A 15687-nucleotide genomic window follows, 5' to 3' on the forward strand; every position below is an offset into this window, starting at 1 on the left:
CCAACAGTAACAATCCCTAAAAGCTACTTTGTATTTCGACTATACTTTCCACCTGGGCATGTAAAACTTGAATTGAATTTCATTATATACTAATAAGTTTGGCATCAAAAGAGAGAATATTGGCAAAGAGTTTAAGGGACTGTGATTTGTGGCTGACCTGGGATTGAAACCAGAAGCCTGGTGAACCTTTTTTGAAAAGACAAATTCACTTTTTAAAAAATCCTTATATCATAAGACAGCTGAGTATTGCTATAAAATTGTATTTTACAGTAGAACAAAGAGAGATCATCTGAGAATTGGTCTGCTCAAACTTCTTGAGAGAGACTGAATACATCTTTTAAAGCTCTGCCAGTATATGTCAAGCTGACACATGCTCCAGCTCAGTTCACTGCTCTCAAGGGACTAATGTAGACACTACTCAACAAAACACATTATTTTGTTATTCCCGACAATTGTGACTGATCTGTGTTGGTTCTAGATCAGCTACTGAAAGTGTCAGAAAGTTTGATATGGTAAAAAGGGACAGGTTTAGGTTGTCATTAGCTTAAGGTAAAGGTAAAGGTTTTCCGCTGACATTAAGTCTAGTTGCGTTCGACTGGGGGGTTGGTGCTCATCTTCATTTCTGAGCTGATGAGCCGGTGTTGTCCATAGACACCTCCAAGGTCATGTGGCCAGCATGACTGTGTGGAGTGCTGTTACCTTCCCGCTAGAGTGGTGCCTACTGATCTACTCACATTTGCATGTTTTCGAACTGCTAGGTTGACAGAAGCTGGGGCTGACAGTCGGAGCTCACCCTGTCCGCTGGATTCGAACAACTGACCTTTCAGTCAGCAAGTTCAGCAGCTCAGCGATCAAATCTGCTGAACCACCAGGGGCTTATTTTGATTTAAATACTTTTCAGTGCAAGCATGGAGGAAAATATGGAGGAACTAATACAAATAAATAAAATAAATAAATATAGACTTAAAGCCCTGGATTTTTTTCTGTCTATGTACATACACCTCAGTCTTGTATGTGTGCACTCAGAAGTTAGCATTATTGGGTTCAATGGACATAAGTATGTATGCATAAGATTGCAAGGACACATTGTTAGAATCTTTTCAGAGAATAATAGTGACGTTATTCCCATTTGTGCCAACATAAATACTTTTTCAGACACTATACAAAAAGATATTGTGTACCTCTTTCAAAAATGCCTTTCTCTCAATTGCATTAGCATTCAATTCTGGATGGTCAGTATCCAGTTAGATTTACAACAATAACTTCTAGAATGGCACACTTGGTGGACACGTGCTATGTGTATCATGACCACCACCGAATCGAAATATTCTGAAGTTCAAGGTTGTGCATCATCCAGCCACTATTTTCTCTGATTTGAAAACTGTAATTTCCCCCATATTATTGGTACAAACTAGTTGTAGGGCTTTTTATATCACTTATATTACAGCTTTGATAATTTTCTTTCTCATCCCTAAAACTAAAACTATCTTCATCTCGAAGAGGGAGATCCAACAATTCCAGGTGGAACTTTAAAGAAATGTGATTGAAAAATAAATAATTCCTAATTGCCAACAGCTGACAACTTTTGTGTGTGTGAATGGCAAAATGATAAGTTGGGGCATTTAGGAAATGTTTACCCAAAGTGGGTAGTTTGCATCTCTGAACTCCTCAACACTCTCCATATTTGGCCCTTCTCTGGTCCCCAAAAAATGGAAATGGTGAACAGCATTTACTGAACTACTTATTATATAGGTTAAACTCTCTCTCACACACAATGTTTCACTTTTAAAAAAAAGTCTGGACTCATTGGCCATTTGTGTGGGTGGTAATTTTATTAGTCATGGATGCTCATCCTAGTTTAACTTGTTAATGAATATCTTTTTAAAATACATAACACCGTCTTTACTTCTTCCAAGGACCCTGCCATAACAATATTCCTTAGACCTGAATGGATTAACTTTCTATCCAAGCATATTATGACAGTCTCGAAAAAACCTTCCCTGAGACAAAGAGAATCTCGAATGCTGCAGAGTCCAGTGACAGGCATTAACATCATCGCAGGGTGCGGAGAGCACAAGCCACCACAAAACAAACACACAGATCTTCTAAAATATAAACAGTTGTCATATCATGAAAATTGAAAGAGTCACATCACAAACATAAAAAATTTAGTTGTTTTAAGTGTTTAGGTGAAGCAAATTAATGGTCTCAGTGTGGCAGTACACCCTGTGGCCCCATTCTGTTGTGAAAACTGAATTAATATTTTACTTGACATATAGACACAATATGTATTATACACTAACAAAGACTCTCAGACATCCAAACCACAAGATATCCGAGGCCCCTTCTACACTGCCCTATATCCCAAGTTCTGATCCCAGAGTATCTGCTTTAAACTGGATTATATGAATCTCCACTGCCAGATAATCTAGGATAATAAGAAAATAAACTGGGATCAGATCCTAGGATATAGCGGCAGCGTGGAAGGGGCCTGAGTCTTTTACTTTCATCTCCAAAATCCTTTTTTATCACCACAATCTCCAGATTATTCTGCAATGAGCCTAAATATTTGTATCTGCACCTTCATTTTTTTATATGACCATCTCATTTTTCCTTATGACCCCTTGTCCCGTTTTCTTTCCATCTGGAAAAAATACATTGTAACTTTCTGCAGTTTGGATCTTTAATTTTGTAAAGGGCTATGTTCACAATTAATGTGATATAGTATAGTTAAGAACAAACATCAATAAATTCACTCAATTAAGCTTTAGGATTATTAGGTTCACGATGGAACCATTTTACTGCCCAGGTATTTGGTAGAAAATTAATTCTTTATTTATAGGATTTTAGTCTTGTCAATCTTCAAGAATTCATCACAAACCTTTCTGTAGAAACAGAAAAGCAGATAAACCCTGCTGATGATATAGTAAGTCCCCAAAGAAATAGTCTGGCTCTGTTTCCTTAGCAACTGCACTACCTTTCCACGCTAGAGTTTGATAACTCCTTTGGTTTTACAGGAGTAGAGAAGAATGCTAAACAAGTTCCACATTGAGATGTATTTCACATAGCTCTTAAATCCTCCAGACTTTTTACAATTTAAAGAATTAATATTTCAGTCTAAGAAAAAAGTATTTTCAGATATTGACTAAAGACATCATTACATGGACATTAAGAAGCGTTGGGGGCCATCTGTCTAGGAAAGGGAATCATACTGTTAGATCCCCAATCATCCCATTTCAAGTTCTGCCTTCCCATCATACATGTTTCTCTCTTCAGGTTTTTGCCTGTTGTTGCCTGCATTTGGAACCATCACACAGGAAATCCTTTTCTCCATCCTCTCCATATTGCTTTTAAAAAATCAGGGAAAACTTCCATATCCAAAAGGTAAGAGATCCCTTGTCCTCCCAAAAGCCCCTTACATTAAAGGAGATTGACACCACTTTAAACCCTCTTCTTTCCATGGGATAAAATGCCTTACCCCAAAACCCTTACATTAAAGGAAATAGGACACAGTTTTAAAAACTCTTCTTTCAATGGAGTCCCTTGCTCTCCCCAAAGCCTTGCACACCAGAGCAAGCGATGTCTCCTCACATGTCACAGTTTTAAAACATTCCTTTCAATGGGATCTTCCCCTCTTCTGTTTAAATTCTGTTCCTTGAATAGACAAGCAGAATTTTAACTCCACTTGTAACATTCATTTCAATTTCAATTCAATGGTCACCCTCTAGAGGAGGTCAGCACATTTTGAAAACATTTCTTCCAATAGGATCATGGAGGGGCACTTCATAAAATGGAGTGTAATTGAGAAATCCACCATGTGATGCTCCATGTGATGAGATCATAATTTTCTCAATAACAAAAAAATGGCAATTCATTATAAACCTGATTTTATCCTATCTATAGTGCCTCTACAGTAAGCAGCAGTGGGCGACCCTTATATGGGTTACTCTCCATTTCAGTAGACGAAAACGAATTGTGTATGCATTTTAATTATACCCTGGGTATGTTTTGATTAGAGAAGAGAATGTTGAGAAGGGACATAATAGGCATGTTTAAATATCTGAAAGGTTGTCACATTGAGGAGGGAGCAAGCTTGTTTTCTGCTGCTTTAGAGACTAAGGCCCCTTCTACACTGCCATATAATCCAGATTATCAAAGCAGACAATTCATATTATCTGCTAGGAACTGGATTATGAGAGTCTACACTGCCACATAATCCAGTTCAAATTAGATAATCTGGATTTTAAATGGCAGTGTAGAAGGGTCTTAAGGGCCTCTCTACACCAGGCAAGGGTAAACTTTGGCTGTTAGTCCAAAACACCTGTACGGCCGTGATTTGCCCATGCCTGGTGTACACTGTAGAACTAATGCAGTTTTGCACCATTTTAACTGTCATGGCTTAATGCTATGGAATCCTGGAAAGTGTTGTTTTACAAGTTCTTTAGCTTTTTCTGCCAAAGAGGGCTGGTGCCCACCAAACTACAGATCCCTTCATTCCATAGCACTGTGGCATGGCACTTAAAGTTTTATCAAACTGCACAATTGATTCCTGATGGAAGAGCCTTTCAGCAGTGGAATATGCTGCCTTGGAGTGTGTTGCGGTTTCTTTCTTTGGAGGTTTTTAAACAGAGTCTGGATGGCTATCTGTCAGGAGTGGTTTGATTGTGTGTTCCTGCATGACAGTGAGTTGGATTGATAGTAGTTGTGATCTCTTCCAACTTTCTGGTTCTGAGGTTCGAAGGCATTGCTCAAACTGCTCTCCAACGCACTGCGTAATAATTACAACTTTATTCAACTCAGTGTTGCTTGTGCTCTTTGCACCTGTGGTGCTAGAGGTTGTGCTTCTACTTGCAAAACAGTATGAACATCTATACTTTTACCAGTAGAATAACACTTAAAATAACTTATTATTATTTCCAATTGATACACACTTGGTAGGTGAGGAGATCATTCTGCAGGCTATGTGATAAAAATGTAATATACTTAATATTTAGAGAGTGAAAAGTTGGATCTTTTGCAACAAAACAATAATAGAGGCATTATTCTATGCAAGTTAGCAATTGTCCGAGAAAGCAAAAAATACAGCTGTAGCAGATCAACATATTATAAGCTAACATTCATCATGGCTTATCCTATTAAACTGCCTACCAAAAAAATCCTCCATTAAGTGAACAGGAAAACTCTCTTACCCTGATGAAAAGGATCTTCTCTCCAACTCTGTACCTTCCTTGGGAAAGGCGCTCCACACAAAATTTACTGGGGCATTTACAAGGAGGATCTTCTGAAATATACTTCACCTAAAAAAAAAGGCAAGCAAGTTCATATTTCTGCATGTGTAGCAGACGACTGTACCTCTATGACAGATTATAACTTTTCATGCTGTTATTTGGAAGTCTTCTCAACAGTTTTAAACTAATCTTCTTTGTGCATATATGCGTTCTCTCTTTCTCTTTCACAGATAATTCAACCTCATTTCAAAACTCCATGAAATTTCTTTCCCATTTGTTCAGTTTTGACACTTAACACTTCATTACTACTCTACAGTGTTAAAATTATGAAGAAAAAGAAGGTAAGAGACTATGAAAATTCCAACTATCTCAGCCCCATCCACTGCAAGTAAATATATCATGGCCTTCTAAAAACAGTAGCAAAGGGGGGGGGGGGACTGAATTATAAGGCAAAGAAGCTGAGTATGCTATGCCTTGCATTAATATCATCCAAGAAACATTCCTCTTCCATCACCTAAACACCTCTACCATTTCAACTACAGCCTGAGCTTTTAGCTGTTAGGGACTTTGGGTCTCATTCCTCATTTCCAGCCCATACTTTTATAAATCCCCAAGAACTGAGCTTTTATAATGATGTTTCTCTGAATGTGTGCAAAATTGCATATGTCTTTCCTCAAAGGCATCTCTCCAGAGGGGGTGTGCTACTATGCTCTGCTTATCATGGATAACAATCCATAAACTCTAAGAATTTTACATTTGCTCTTCACTGGTTAAGAAATGCTTGAATGTGTAGTTAGACACAAGGGAAACACATGCAATTGGTACAATTGGGCTTTGGACTTTATATTTTTTTCAGAGATGGGGGTGCTCTTTAGATTCATGGATGTATTATATTCTTGATATTATCACATAAGGAAATGCCTCTTTTTGATGTTAAAGTGCCTGACTTCATTTGCTTCAGAATGCTGCAGGCCAACCTACTAACCACTCTTATGGCCTTGGACATCTAACCCAAAATCCTGAAAAAATGAGCTCAATTTAAACTGAGAAGTTGTTCTTACATTTATTTATTTATTTATTTACAGCATTTATATTCCGCCCTTCTCACCCCGAAGGGGACTCAGGGCGGATCACATTACCCATATAGGCAAACATTCAATGCCTTTTAACATAGAACAAAGACAAGACAAACATAGGCTCCGAGTGGGCCTCGAACTCATGACCTCCTGGTCAGAGTGATTCATTGCAGTGATTCATTGCAGCTGCTCTCCAGCCTGCGCCACAGCCCAAGCTGTGTATAAAACATTACCAACCTACATATTCATGAAAGTGATAGGTTAACACAGGTGTCTTACAGGGATCTGCACTCGATTATATGTGTGATATTTAGGATATGAAATGTCTTTTTAATGCGATCAGCGACATACCTGATTGGATCTAATTGTATGAAATTGTAGAAAACTAGTAAAATGTATTCTTTGGTTGAAACCTAGATTTGAATCTCTTGATAGGAAGTCAGCCTGAATCATGAACCAAATAATTTCAGTAAACATATGTGGCAGAATGAAAGCTTTCACTTGCAAGTTCTTTCGCTGGTTGAGTGAACACTTTCTTCTGAATTCTCCTAGAGGATGGGAGCTTGGTCCCCCAACAATGCTATTCCATTCAATACATGGTAAGATAAAGGGCCATTATTTTAAGTTTAACAACTATGTGAGGTATTACTGAGCTTTGCTGTATTTTTGGGCTCTCTGATACTTGTCAGCAAGCTGAAGCAGGCAGAAACTTCACTGCCCAGCAAGCAGATCCGGTTGAGTGAACTCTAATTTGAAATTCCAGCACTAGTGCTGTATTTTCTTTTTTTTTTTTTCTTTTTTTTTTAAAAAAACAACACTGACAAGCACATGAATACAATAATTTCCACAGGATGTAGTTTCTAGAAGGAAAGATGACCTAATGTTTTGATGTCAAATGAAGAAGCATCTTCTAAAGATTTCACCCTCTTTAGATAATGTTCCAGAGACCTTTGAGATTTAGTTCATGAACTAACAGCCTGTAAAAAAAGACTGACAGCAGGGTAAATATGTTGTTAGAATACCTAGTGACGGAAGATCAACTTTTACATCTCTTTAGGAATATCTTTTTCTTTTCCCATCTCAGATCATACAAATATGACAAAAGCCCTGCCTGGAGCTAGCCCTGCCTGGAGCTGGACTGATAGAAAAACACTGTGTTACTCAGAGGAAACCATTTCCTCCCTTGTACTCAGTCCCTGTGTGTCACAACATGGTATTTTCCTTCTCTCCCCATCCCAGCCATCCATGCCACATTAAATTAGACCCTGAAGGGTCTCTCGGCTCTCTGGAACAAATACTGAGAGCATACAGGTGCCTCATGGGATTCTGCTTTTTCCAAGATTTGCTGAGAATTGTATATTGGTTGTAGATTTTAATACTTTGCCAAAAGTTAGAAAAAAAATTCTAATGAAAAGAAGAAAGAAGAGGTTTAACCTGTGCATGTTTGCAAGGATTTCACTTTTCTTTGACATAGCTGCAGCCATTTTACAGTTCAAACTCCAGTTCGGAAGACAGCAAAGCAAACATGGCTAGACATGATTGTAGCATTTCCTTTCGATAATCCATCTGCTTCTGGGATTCTTCATTTAAAGGTTAACAATTTTGTTACCTGACCAAGGGCTAGTTGTGGTAAATGATGTCATGTATTACTTACACAAGACTAGATTTGGCTTTAACCCTTCCTTGGCTTTAACCAAGTTTTAAGTAGTGGAGCATTCTTAAGGAATGGCAGAAGTCCATCCCCGGTTCAGATAGCCCACAGTATCAACTTAGACCTCCCATATGAAGAGAAAATCTTGCCTCATCCCAGCTTCTATCATCCTAGCCTATAAGACATGAGCTCTGTATGGTGTGAGCAACTGTTCAAAGAGGGGTCAAGTACACAGTGAAAGGAGGCTATTTGAAGGCAACTATTCTGATGATCCACTGTGCCATTACACAGGGCAGTGCAAGATATTTCACTGCCCAATATGGAACATCAAATACCCTTCAAGCCCCAGCATTGAAGCCTCCCACTCTAACCTAGACCCCCTACACACACACACACACACACACACACACACTTTTTTTGGTCCTATCTCGATCCCTGGCAGTAAAATGCAGTAATTAAGCATTTGTTGTGAGTTCTGTGGCACTCAAAATTTAGAGCTGGAGGCAGTCCCTTCATTTGAGCTGAATAAATAGCACAGAGCTAAGATTTGTCTTTATTCCTTCTGAAGGATTTTTCCACATTGACTAGGCTTCTGTTTTAGAACAGCAACAAAACATTTCACGTTTATTCTATATGATGTACAAAGATTAGTTTATTCTTGTTGTTTTTCATAGCAACATTGAATAAATTCTTTGTGCTGTGACAAGGTTAGAATTTAGTCCTTCTTTAACTTTTTTTGTATCTAAATAATGTAAAGACTGCTGTTACAAGTACAGTCAACATACCAAGGAAGGTTTGGGAGGCCACAGACCTCTAGGAATGATTTTAGATGATAACTTAGAGGTCACCTAAGCCATACTTTATAATGGCTTTCCCTTGTTTCTAAACCCACAGGGGTTACAATCCCCTTTAACAGTAAAAAGAAATTAACTCTGCTTTTACGATTTTCCAATCATCACAGCACAAGAGTTTGAAAACTGAATGATTCAAGAAGGGTGGGAGGAAAATGCTAACCCTGATCATATTTACATTTCAACAAATTACATCTCACAAGCCCTGTTGAATACACTGAATTCCATCTGTTCGTTGTAGCTGGGAGTGGCACAGACTTTCAAGGAGCACTTTCGAATTCCTAGGTGGCACATCCCACCATGTGATATAGCAGTTGCCATAGTAACAGGTTCTTTTTTAGTAGGCATTTTTTGCTTTCCAGTTTAACCCATAGCTCTCCAAAGTTGTGTTACTATGTAAGCAAAAGACCACAGTGCATTGTGTGCAGAAATTCTCAGCTTCAGTTTCCAGATAAAAGCATTGAGACAGCAGAGTTGAGCAGATCCTTGCAGTTCGTTACAATCATAATATAAATTTAATCTAAGGTTATCAAGAAAAATAAAGAATAGAGGGGTCCTTTTCCTTTAATGGTGTAATTTTCTCACCTGGCAACCCAACTTGACCTGTGATCAATGACACCTATTTTTTTAAAAACGCATACTGGTTTCCAATCTGCTCCCAGATACAATACAAGATTATTGTCCTTAGCTAAAATGTCTTTCATAGTTATGCCACCTCCTATTATTTTTTCTACCTTGCTCACTTCTCAGATTGAGACTCAAAATTATTACAAAAACATTGTTAAAATCAACAAGATACAAATACAATTAATCAAAAAATTAAGATCATATTCAAATATACATCACTAGAAATGTACATGTCATCATCATCATCATCTTCATCACCAACACCACAATTGGGAATACCCACCAAATTGTGTAAGTGGGCCCTATATCAAATGCAGGTTTTTACATACAGTAGAGTCTCACTTATCCAACATAAACGGGCCAGCAGAATGTTGGATAAGCAAATATGTTGGATAATAAGGAGGGATTAAGGAAAAGCCTATTAAACATCAAATTAGTTTATGATTTTACAAATCAAGCACCAAAACATCATGTTATACAACAAATTTGACAGAAAACGTAGTTCAATAAGCAGTAATGCTATGTAGTAATTACTGTATTTATGAATTTAGCACCAAAATATCACGAAGTATTGAAAACATTGACTACAAAAATGCGTTGGATAATCCAGAACGTTGTATAAGTGAGTGTTGGATAAGTGAGACTCTACTGTATATGCAAAAAGACAGTAGAGATGGTGTAAATCTAAGTTCTCTGAAAAAGAGGTTCCAGAACCTGGAGACAGCCACTGAGAAGACCGTCTCCTGTGTTGTTCCTGTGCAGGCAGTAAGACAGAGAGAAGGAGCTTCCCAACACATCTCAAAGCATGAACAGGGTCATAAAGAACCAACCTGTCATTAAAAAATGTGGACCTAAACTGTCTAGGGCTATATAGATCATAACCAGCGCTTGAATGGTGCTCAGAAATGGGCCAGCAGCCAGTGCAGCTCTTGCAAAAGAGGATTATATATTCCTTGTGGTCAGCCCCTAGCAAACTGTTTGCAGCTCTTTGGACCAGCTTCTTGTTTTCAAACACTCTTCAAAGGCAACCCCACATAGTGCATTATAGTAATCCAACGGGATGTCCTGAAGACATGTTGAGTGATAAACCGATTTCATTCACATGAAACTATACATATTTTGACAGTATGAGAAGGTTCACCAGCATCTACTGTTTAGATATCAAAATGAAAACCATTAAGACCTGGTAGACTGACTTAAAAACACGTTTCTCAAAACCCTGTCATGGAGAATGCTGGACTGATTAAAATCTTTGCAGTTCACAACTTGCTCTGTGTAAAAATAAATAAATCAAAATGCTCTTACCGCATCATCCAAGATCTTCCCTGTGCTCTTTTTACCAGGTGACTTTGATGGAGTGGGTGAAGGAGAGGGAAGAGGGGTTGAAAGTGTTTCTTCTTGTTCAATCTCTTTCTCCAGTTTAATTAACCCAGGAGGCTCCACACCAAACCTTTTGAAAGCAAAAAAAAAAAAAAAAATGCCATTCTTGCAAAGCAGACCAGATATTCATCCATGTATACTCCAATAGAATAACAATATGAGTTCCATTAAAACAACAAAGACAATAACAATACTGCATGCTTTATATCAGGAGTAGGAATCCTTTAAAAGTATTGAACTACAACTCCCATAATACTCTCTTGTTGGACCATGCTCTCTAGAGCTTCTAGAAATTCATGTTTGCAATCTGGAATGCTACACATATTCTCCTGTTTTAGGCTCTACGGCTGATATAAAGAGTTAACAAGTATATAAAATAGCCACTGTGCAGTTCAATCCAGGTGTTTAGGTACTGTTAATTTTACTTTCAAAATAAACTGGTGCAGTCTTGATTAGGATCTTAGCCAGCATTGTCTCTCTTGTAATAAGAGCTTTTTTTTTGGGGGGGGGGGGGGGGGATTTGTGATCATGTCAATGAAGACTAAAAATATTTTTCAAGAATGGCGGGAGATGGAGAATTTAGCAAATTTAACTAAGAAGAATTTAATTTAGGCCTCAGATTTTGAATCCATTACTTCTTGAAATAATACATGTGACTGGTTGAACTACATATTTGACATAATATGTACTATGAGAGCAGACCCTGATTTTTGGAGCATATTCTTAGGACCCTTCCACACAGCTGTATAAAATCCACATTGAACTGGATTATATGGCAGTGTGAACTCAGATAAATTAGCTCAAAGCAGATATTGTGGATTATCTGCCATGATATTCTGGGTTATATGGTTGTGTGGAAGGGCCCTTAGCTGTCATGTAGCAGCTGCAAAATACACCAACATTACTATGTTTGTGGCTTTACTAGAAGAAACATTATGCTTTTTTTAAATAAAGCAATTAAAACTATTATCAGAATAAATTTTAACAAGACTAGTCCTGGTGTACAATTTATGGTCAAAATGGACTAACACAATAGGAAGGAGTGAACACACAAAAAGGTAGACCTGAATTCTGCTGTTAGAGCCTATAAATGAAGTGTTCACTGAATCGCTGAGATCTCCCTATATGTTGACTCATCATTTGATTCAGTGAGACTCCTCTGGCAAGGACTAACTAACCAGGATTCTGTCACTGACCCTCTGCCCATGAATACCAAAATCCATGGATGCTCATCCCGTAATATGCAATAGCATAGTAAAACAACTATCGTATATATGCGGTGCTGCTTGGGTGTCACACGGACCTCTGCCCTCTACTTTCCATACTTTCTTTCCCTCCTTTCCTACTTTCTTCATCTCCCCCTTCCTCCTTTCTCTTTTCCTTTCTTTCCTTTTCTCTTTTCTTCCCTCCCTTCCTCCCTTCCCCTTCCTCCCTTGTTCAGCTCTGAGAGGGCATATCTCACAATGGCTCTACTTGTCTCTTTCCTTCTCTCCTCACTACTCATCAAACACATGTCATTTTTCTTTCTCAGTGACATCACAGAGGGTCACTTTGCCTAACAACAGCTAATCCTTCACCTAGCAACAGCCAATCCAGTGACATCGCAAAGGGTCACTGGATTGTCACGTAGCAATAGCCTTTGTGGTACAGACATACATACAAACAGACAACACGTGCTTTGATTTTCAAATATCAATGGTTCTCAAACCAGATGTTTTTGGCCTACAACTCCTAGAAATCCCAGTCAGTTTACCAGCTGTTAGAATTTCTGGGAGTTGAAGGCCAAAAACATCTGGGGACCCTAGGTTGAGAACCACTGATTTAGATAGATAGCAAAAATCAAGGTTTGCCATTTTAATTTTTTAAAAATATATTTTTTTCAAACCATGGACAGTTGAATCTATGGATGCCAATTCTATGGATATGGAAAGCCACTGAACTTGGAAATGCATCTAATTTAAATGCTTTCCAAAATAAGAAAGAATACAAAGATGATATAAAAACACAGGCTGATCCATGCATATGCAGAAGCTAGAGCAAATGACAACACAGAAGCCTATTTATTTGTTAATCATAATTAATTCCAGGAAAGCTGACTATTGAAAACAAGAATGAAAAGACCTAGCAAGGAAAGATTATAAGAAGCAAAACCATGCTCTAAAAGTAAGAAATTCAACATGACTACAGACAAGGAAAAGCAGCCAATAAAAAGCAGAATAAGCTGGTGATATATGGTAACTCCTACCACCACCCCCAGTTAGCACCACAGTTGATATTCTGTCTAACTTCTGGAACAGAGAAACAGCTCAATGGATATGATTGTTCCTGAATAGTCCCTCTTGTCTTAAGTCATTTTCAACACCATGGGGAGTGGAAATGAAAACGTTAGATGTTCCCTTGTGTCATTACCTTACTTGTCACCCACTTTTGATTTGTGTGGCTGGAGGAAAAGAGAATGCATGTCCTCACTCTCACTTATTATGAGAGGATTTTGAATAAAGCTACAGATATTATTTTTTTTACTAAAGAATATGGGAGACGAGACAACCATGTCATAGTCTGGAGAAGCAATTTCCTGGTTCACACTGAACATCTATTTTGAAATATCTCTAGGGATGAAAATGAGAGCTACTCACAGAAATCAATAGCTAAAGCTAGAACATTAATGGAGCTGAAATTCAGGCTCCAGCACATACAACAACCCAAAGCATCAGCAGGTAACAGCAAAGAGTTCCTATTCCTTCCAACATCATTCTTACTTAATGTGAAACTTAAAAATCAAAACATACAAACACAAGCACCAAAATGAATGCATTTCACTGTAGTTTGATCAGGCAGTGGCTAGGAGTGAATGGCATATGACATCCCATAATATAGTTACCGGTAACAATGAAAAATTCGGTTCAGGTTCTGGAAGTTTTACAACAATACGAAACTGCTAGGATATGTTAGATCTCACCGTAGGTTGGGAATAAGGCTAAAGCTGAGAATACAGCAACATGTGTTTTTATCCCCAAAAGGTAAGATGCTGCTCTTGAACCCAAGGAATTGATGTTCATTGCCACTTCTCAATGAATTTGGATCAAATCTGGGACTCTGTTATCATGTTATGGCTACCTAGGTGCCCAGTTCATGATTGTGGTTATAACTGGTTAGGCGGACTTCGCAGCAACACTCCACTTAAGCATAATTAAATACAGGAATCTCAGGATATTTCTATAGGATAGTTATCAGACTCTTCACTAATCTTTTAAGATTTTTTTTACTACATTCAATCATAGATTTATAAATATATAGGTAAAGGTAAAGGTTTCCCCTGACGTTAAGTCCAGTTGTATCCAACTCTGGGGGTTGGTGCTCGTCTCCATTTCTAAGCCAAAGAGCCGGCATTGTCCGTAGACACCTCCAAGGTCATGTGGCTGGCATGACTTCATGGAGCGCCGTTACCTTCCCACCGGAGCGGTACCTATTGCTCTACTCACATTGGCATGTTTTCGAACTGCTAGGTTGGCAGAAGCTGGAGCTAACAGCGGGCGCTCACTCCGCTCCCCAGGTTTGAACCTGGGACCTTTCGGTCTGCAAGTTCAGCAGCTCAGCGCTTTAACACACTCAGCCACCAGAGGCTCCTTTACAAATATATACATTCCCTTAAATAAGAAACACTGACATGTCAAAGTTTGGGTACTTTCTTTTATCATGTTAAATAACATAGGTATATTAGTACGATCCAATTAAGATGTTACTGTCTCATAAAACTGGACCTTTTTAACAGTCATTTCAATAGTAAACATACAGAGGGACATTCTCATCTTAAGGCAGACAATTTTGCCATATATTTATTGAGTAGTACATATCTTCTGTCGAGGACTTTGCATCTCTAAACAAACATCTGTGAACCAATGAGCATCCAAGGATTAATCTCCTTGAGCAATGTTACATCCTAACAGCATCTGTCACACCCATAAATTTCTTAACAGGTATCCATTACACTAATAATGGGACATATATCTATTTTAGAATAAGTCTAGTTGTTGCTAGTACTATCTTTCAGCATGCCTGGGCAGTTTCTCACTCATTGGGGTTATGTTCCAGGACCACCCGCAATAAGTGAAAATCCGGAAATTAGGGACACTACATTTAATATTTATACATTATTTTAGTAGTTATACACTATTTTAAGTCTTTATCAACCAATTGTGGGTTGATAAATCACCTCCTTCTCCCCCCGTTGCCACTTGAGCTCCTTTTCTCTCTCTTCAGCTTCTCCCTCCCTTCCTTAGGCTGTAAATTGTAATTTTTTATGATTTATAATAGTCTTTTAGAGTTTATTGAAAAACCGTGAAACAGCGAATCCATGAAAAGCGAACTGCAAAATAGTGAGGGAACACTGTAATTCAAAACAAAAGTGCTAACTATTCCCTGTGTATGACATCCTATCTAAACAAAGATACGATAGTTCTAGGTGATATGACAGCCCGCACATTATAGTTGAAGTCTTTGGCTATCTACCATCCTGATAGCCTCAATCATAGAGTATTGTTGGTCACATCTGCTCGACATCTCACAGTTTTGTTAGAAGTGCAAGCATTCTCAACCCTTATCTTATTTACCTTTGAGTGGGTGTTTTGTACAGATGTAAGCTGACATAGGTTTCCCAATAAAAGACACACATATTTTAATATATTTAGCTTTCTTCCATGAGGTTTATGTGCTATATGTTATTCTTTATTGGTTACACTTGGTTAATTTCATAGGTTTATTCACAGCCTCAGAGTTTGCAATCAAATAAGCCTGCCCTTTAACACTGGGCTGAGAGAGTAGTAGACAACAACCTTGCCATGGAGTTTACTGTTACAGGACCAGGCAGAGGGAGC

At 38.2% G+C, this 15687-nt stretch overlaps 1 protein-coding gene across 1 annotated transcript in view; it reads right to left on the reverse strand.

Moving 5' to 3' along the window:
• The window catches only part of gas2 (growth arrest specific 2), a 162634-nt gene that overhangs the window by 42914 nt on the left and 104033 nt on the right, over positions 1 to 15687 (reverse strand). Inside the window, exons 6-7 of the mRNA XM_062967780.1 lie at positions 10739 to 10883; positions 5190 to 5297 (exon numbers count right to left, since the gene is read on the reverse strand). Coding sequence (XP_062823850.1) covers positions 5190 to 5297; positions 10739 to 10883 — 253 coding nt within the window. The remainder of the gene's footprint in view (positions 1 to 5189; positions 5298 to 10738; positions 10884 to 15687) is intronic.

This window comes from Anolis carolinensis, chromosome 1 (genome assembly GCF_035594765.1).
Source record: "Anolis carolinensis isolate JA03-04 chromosome 1, rAnoCar3.1.pri, whole genome shotgun sequence".
Lineage (NCBI taxonomy): Eukaryota > Metazoa > Chordata > Lepidosauria > Squamata > Dactyloidae > Anolis > Anolis carolinensis.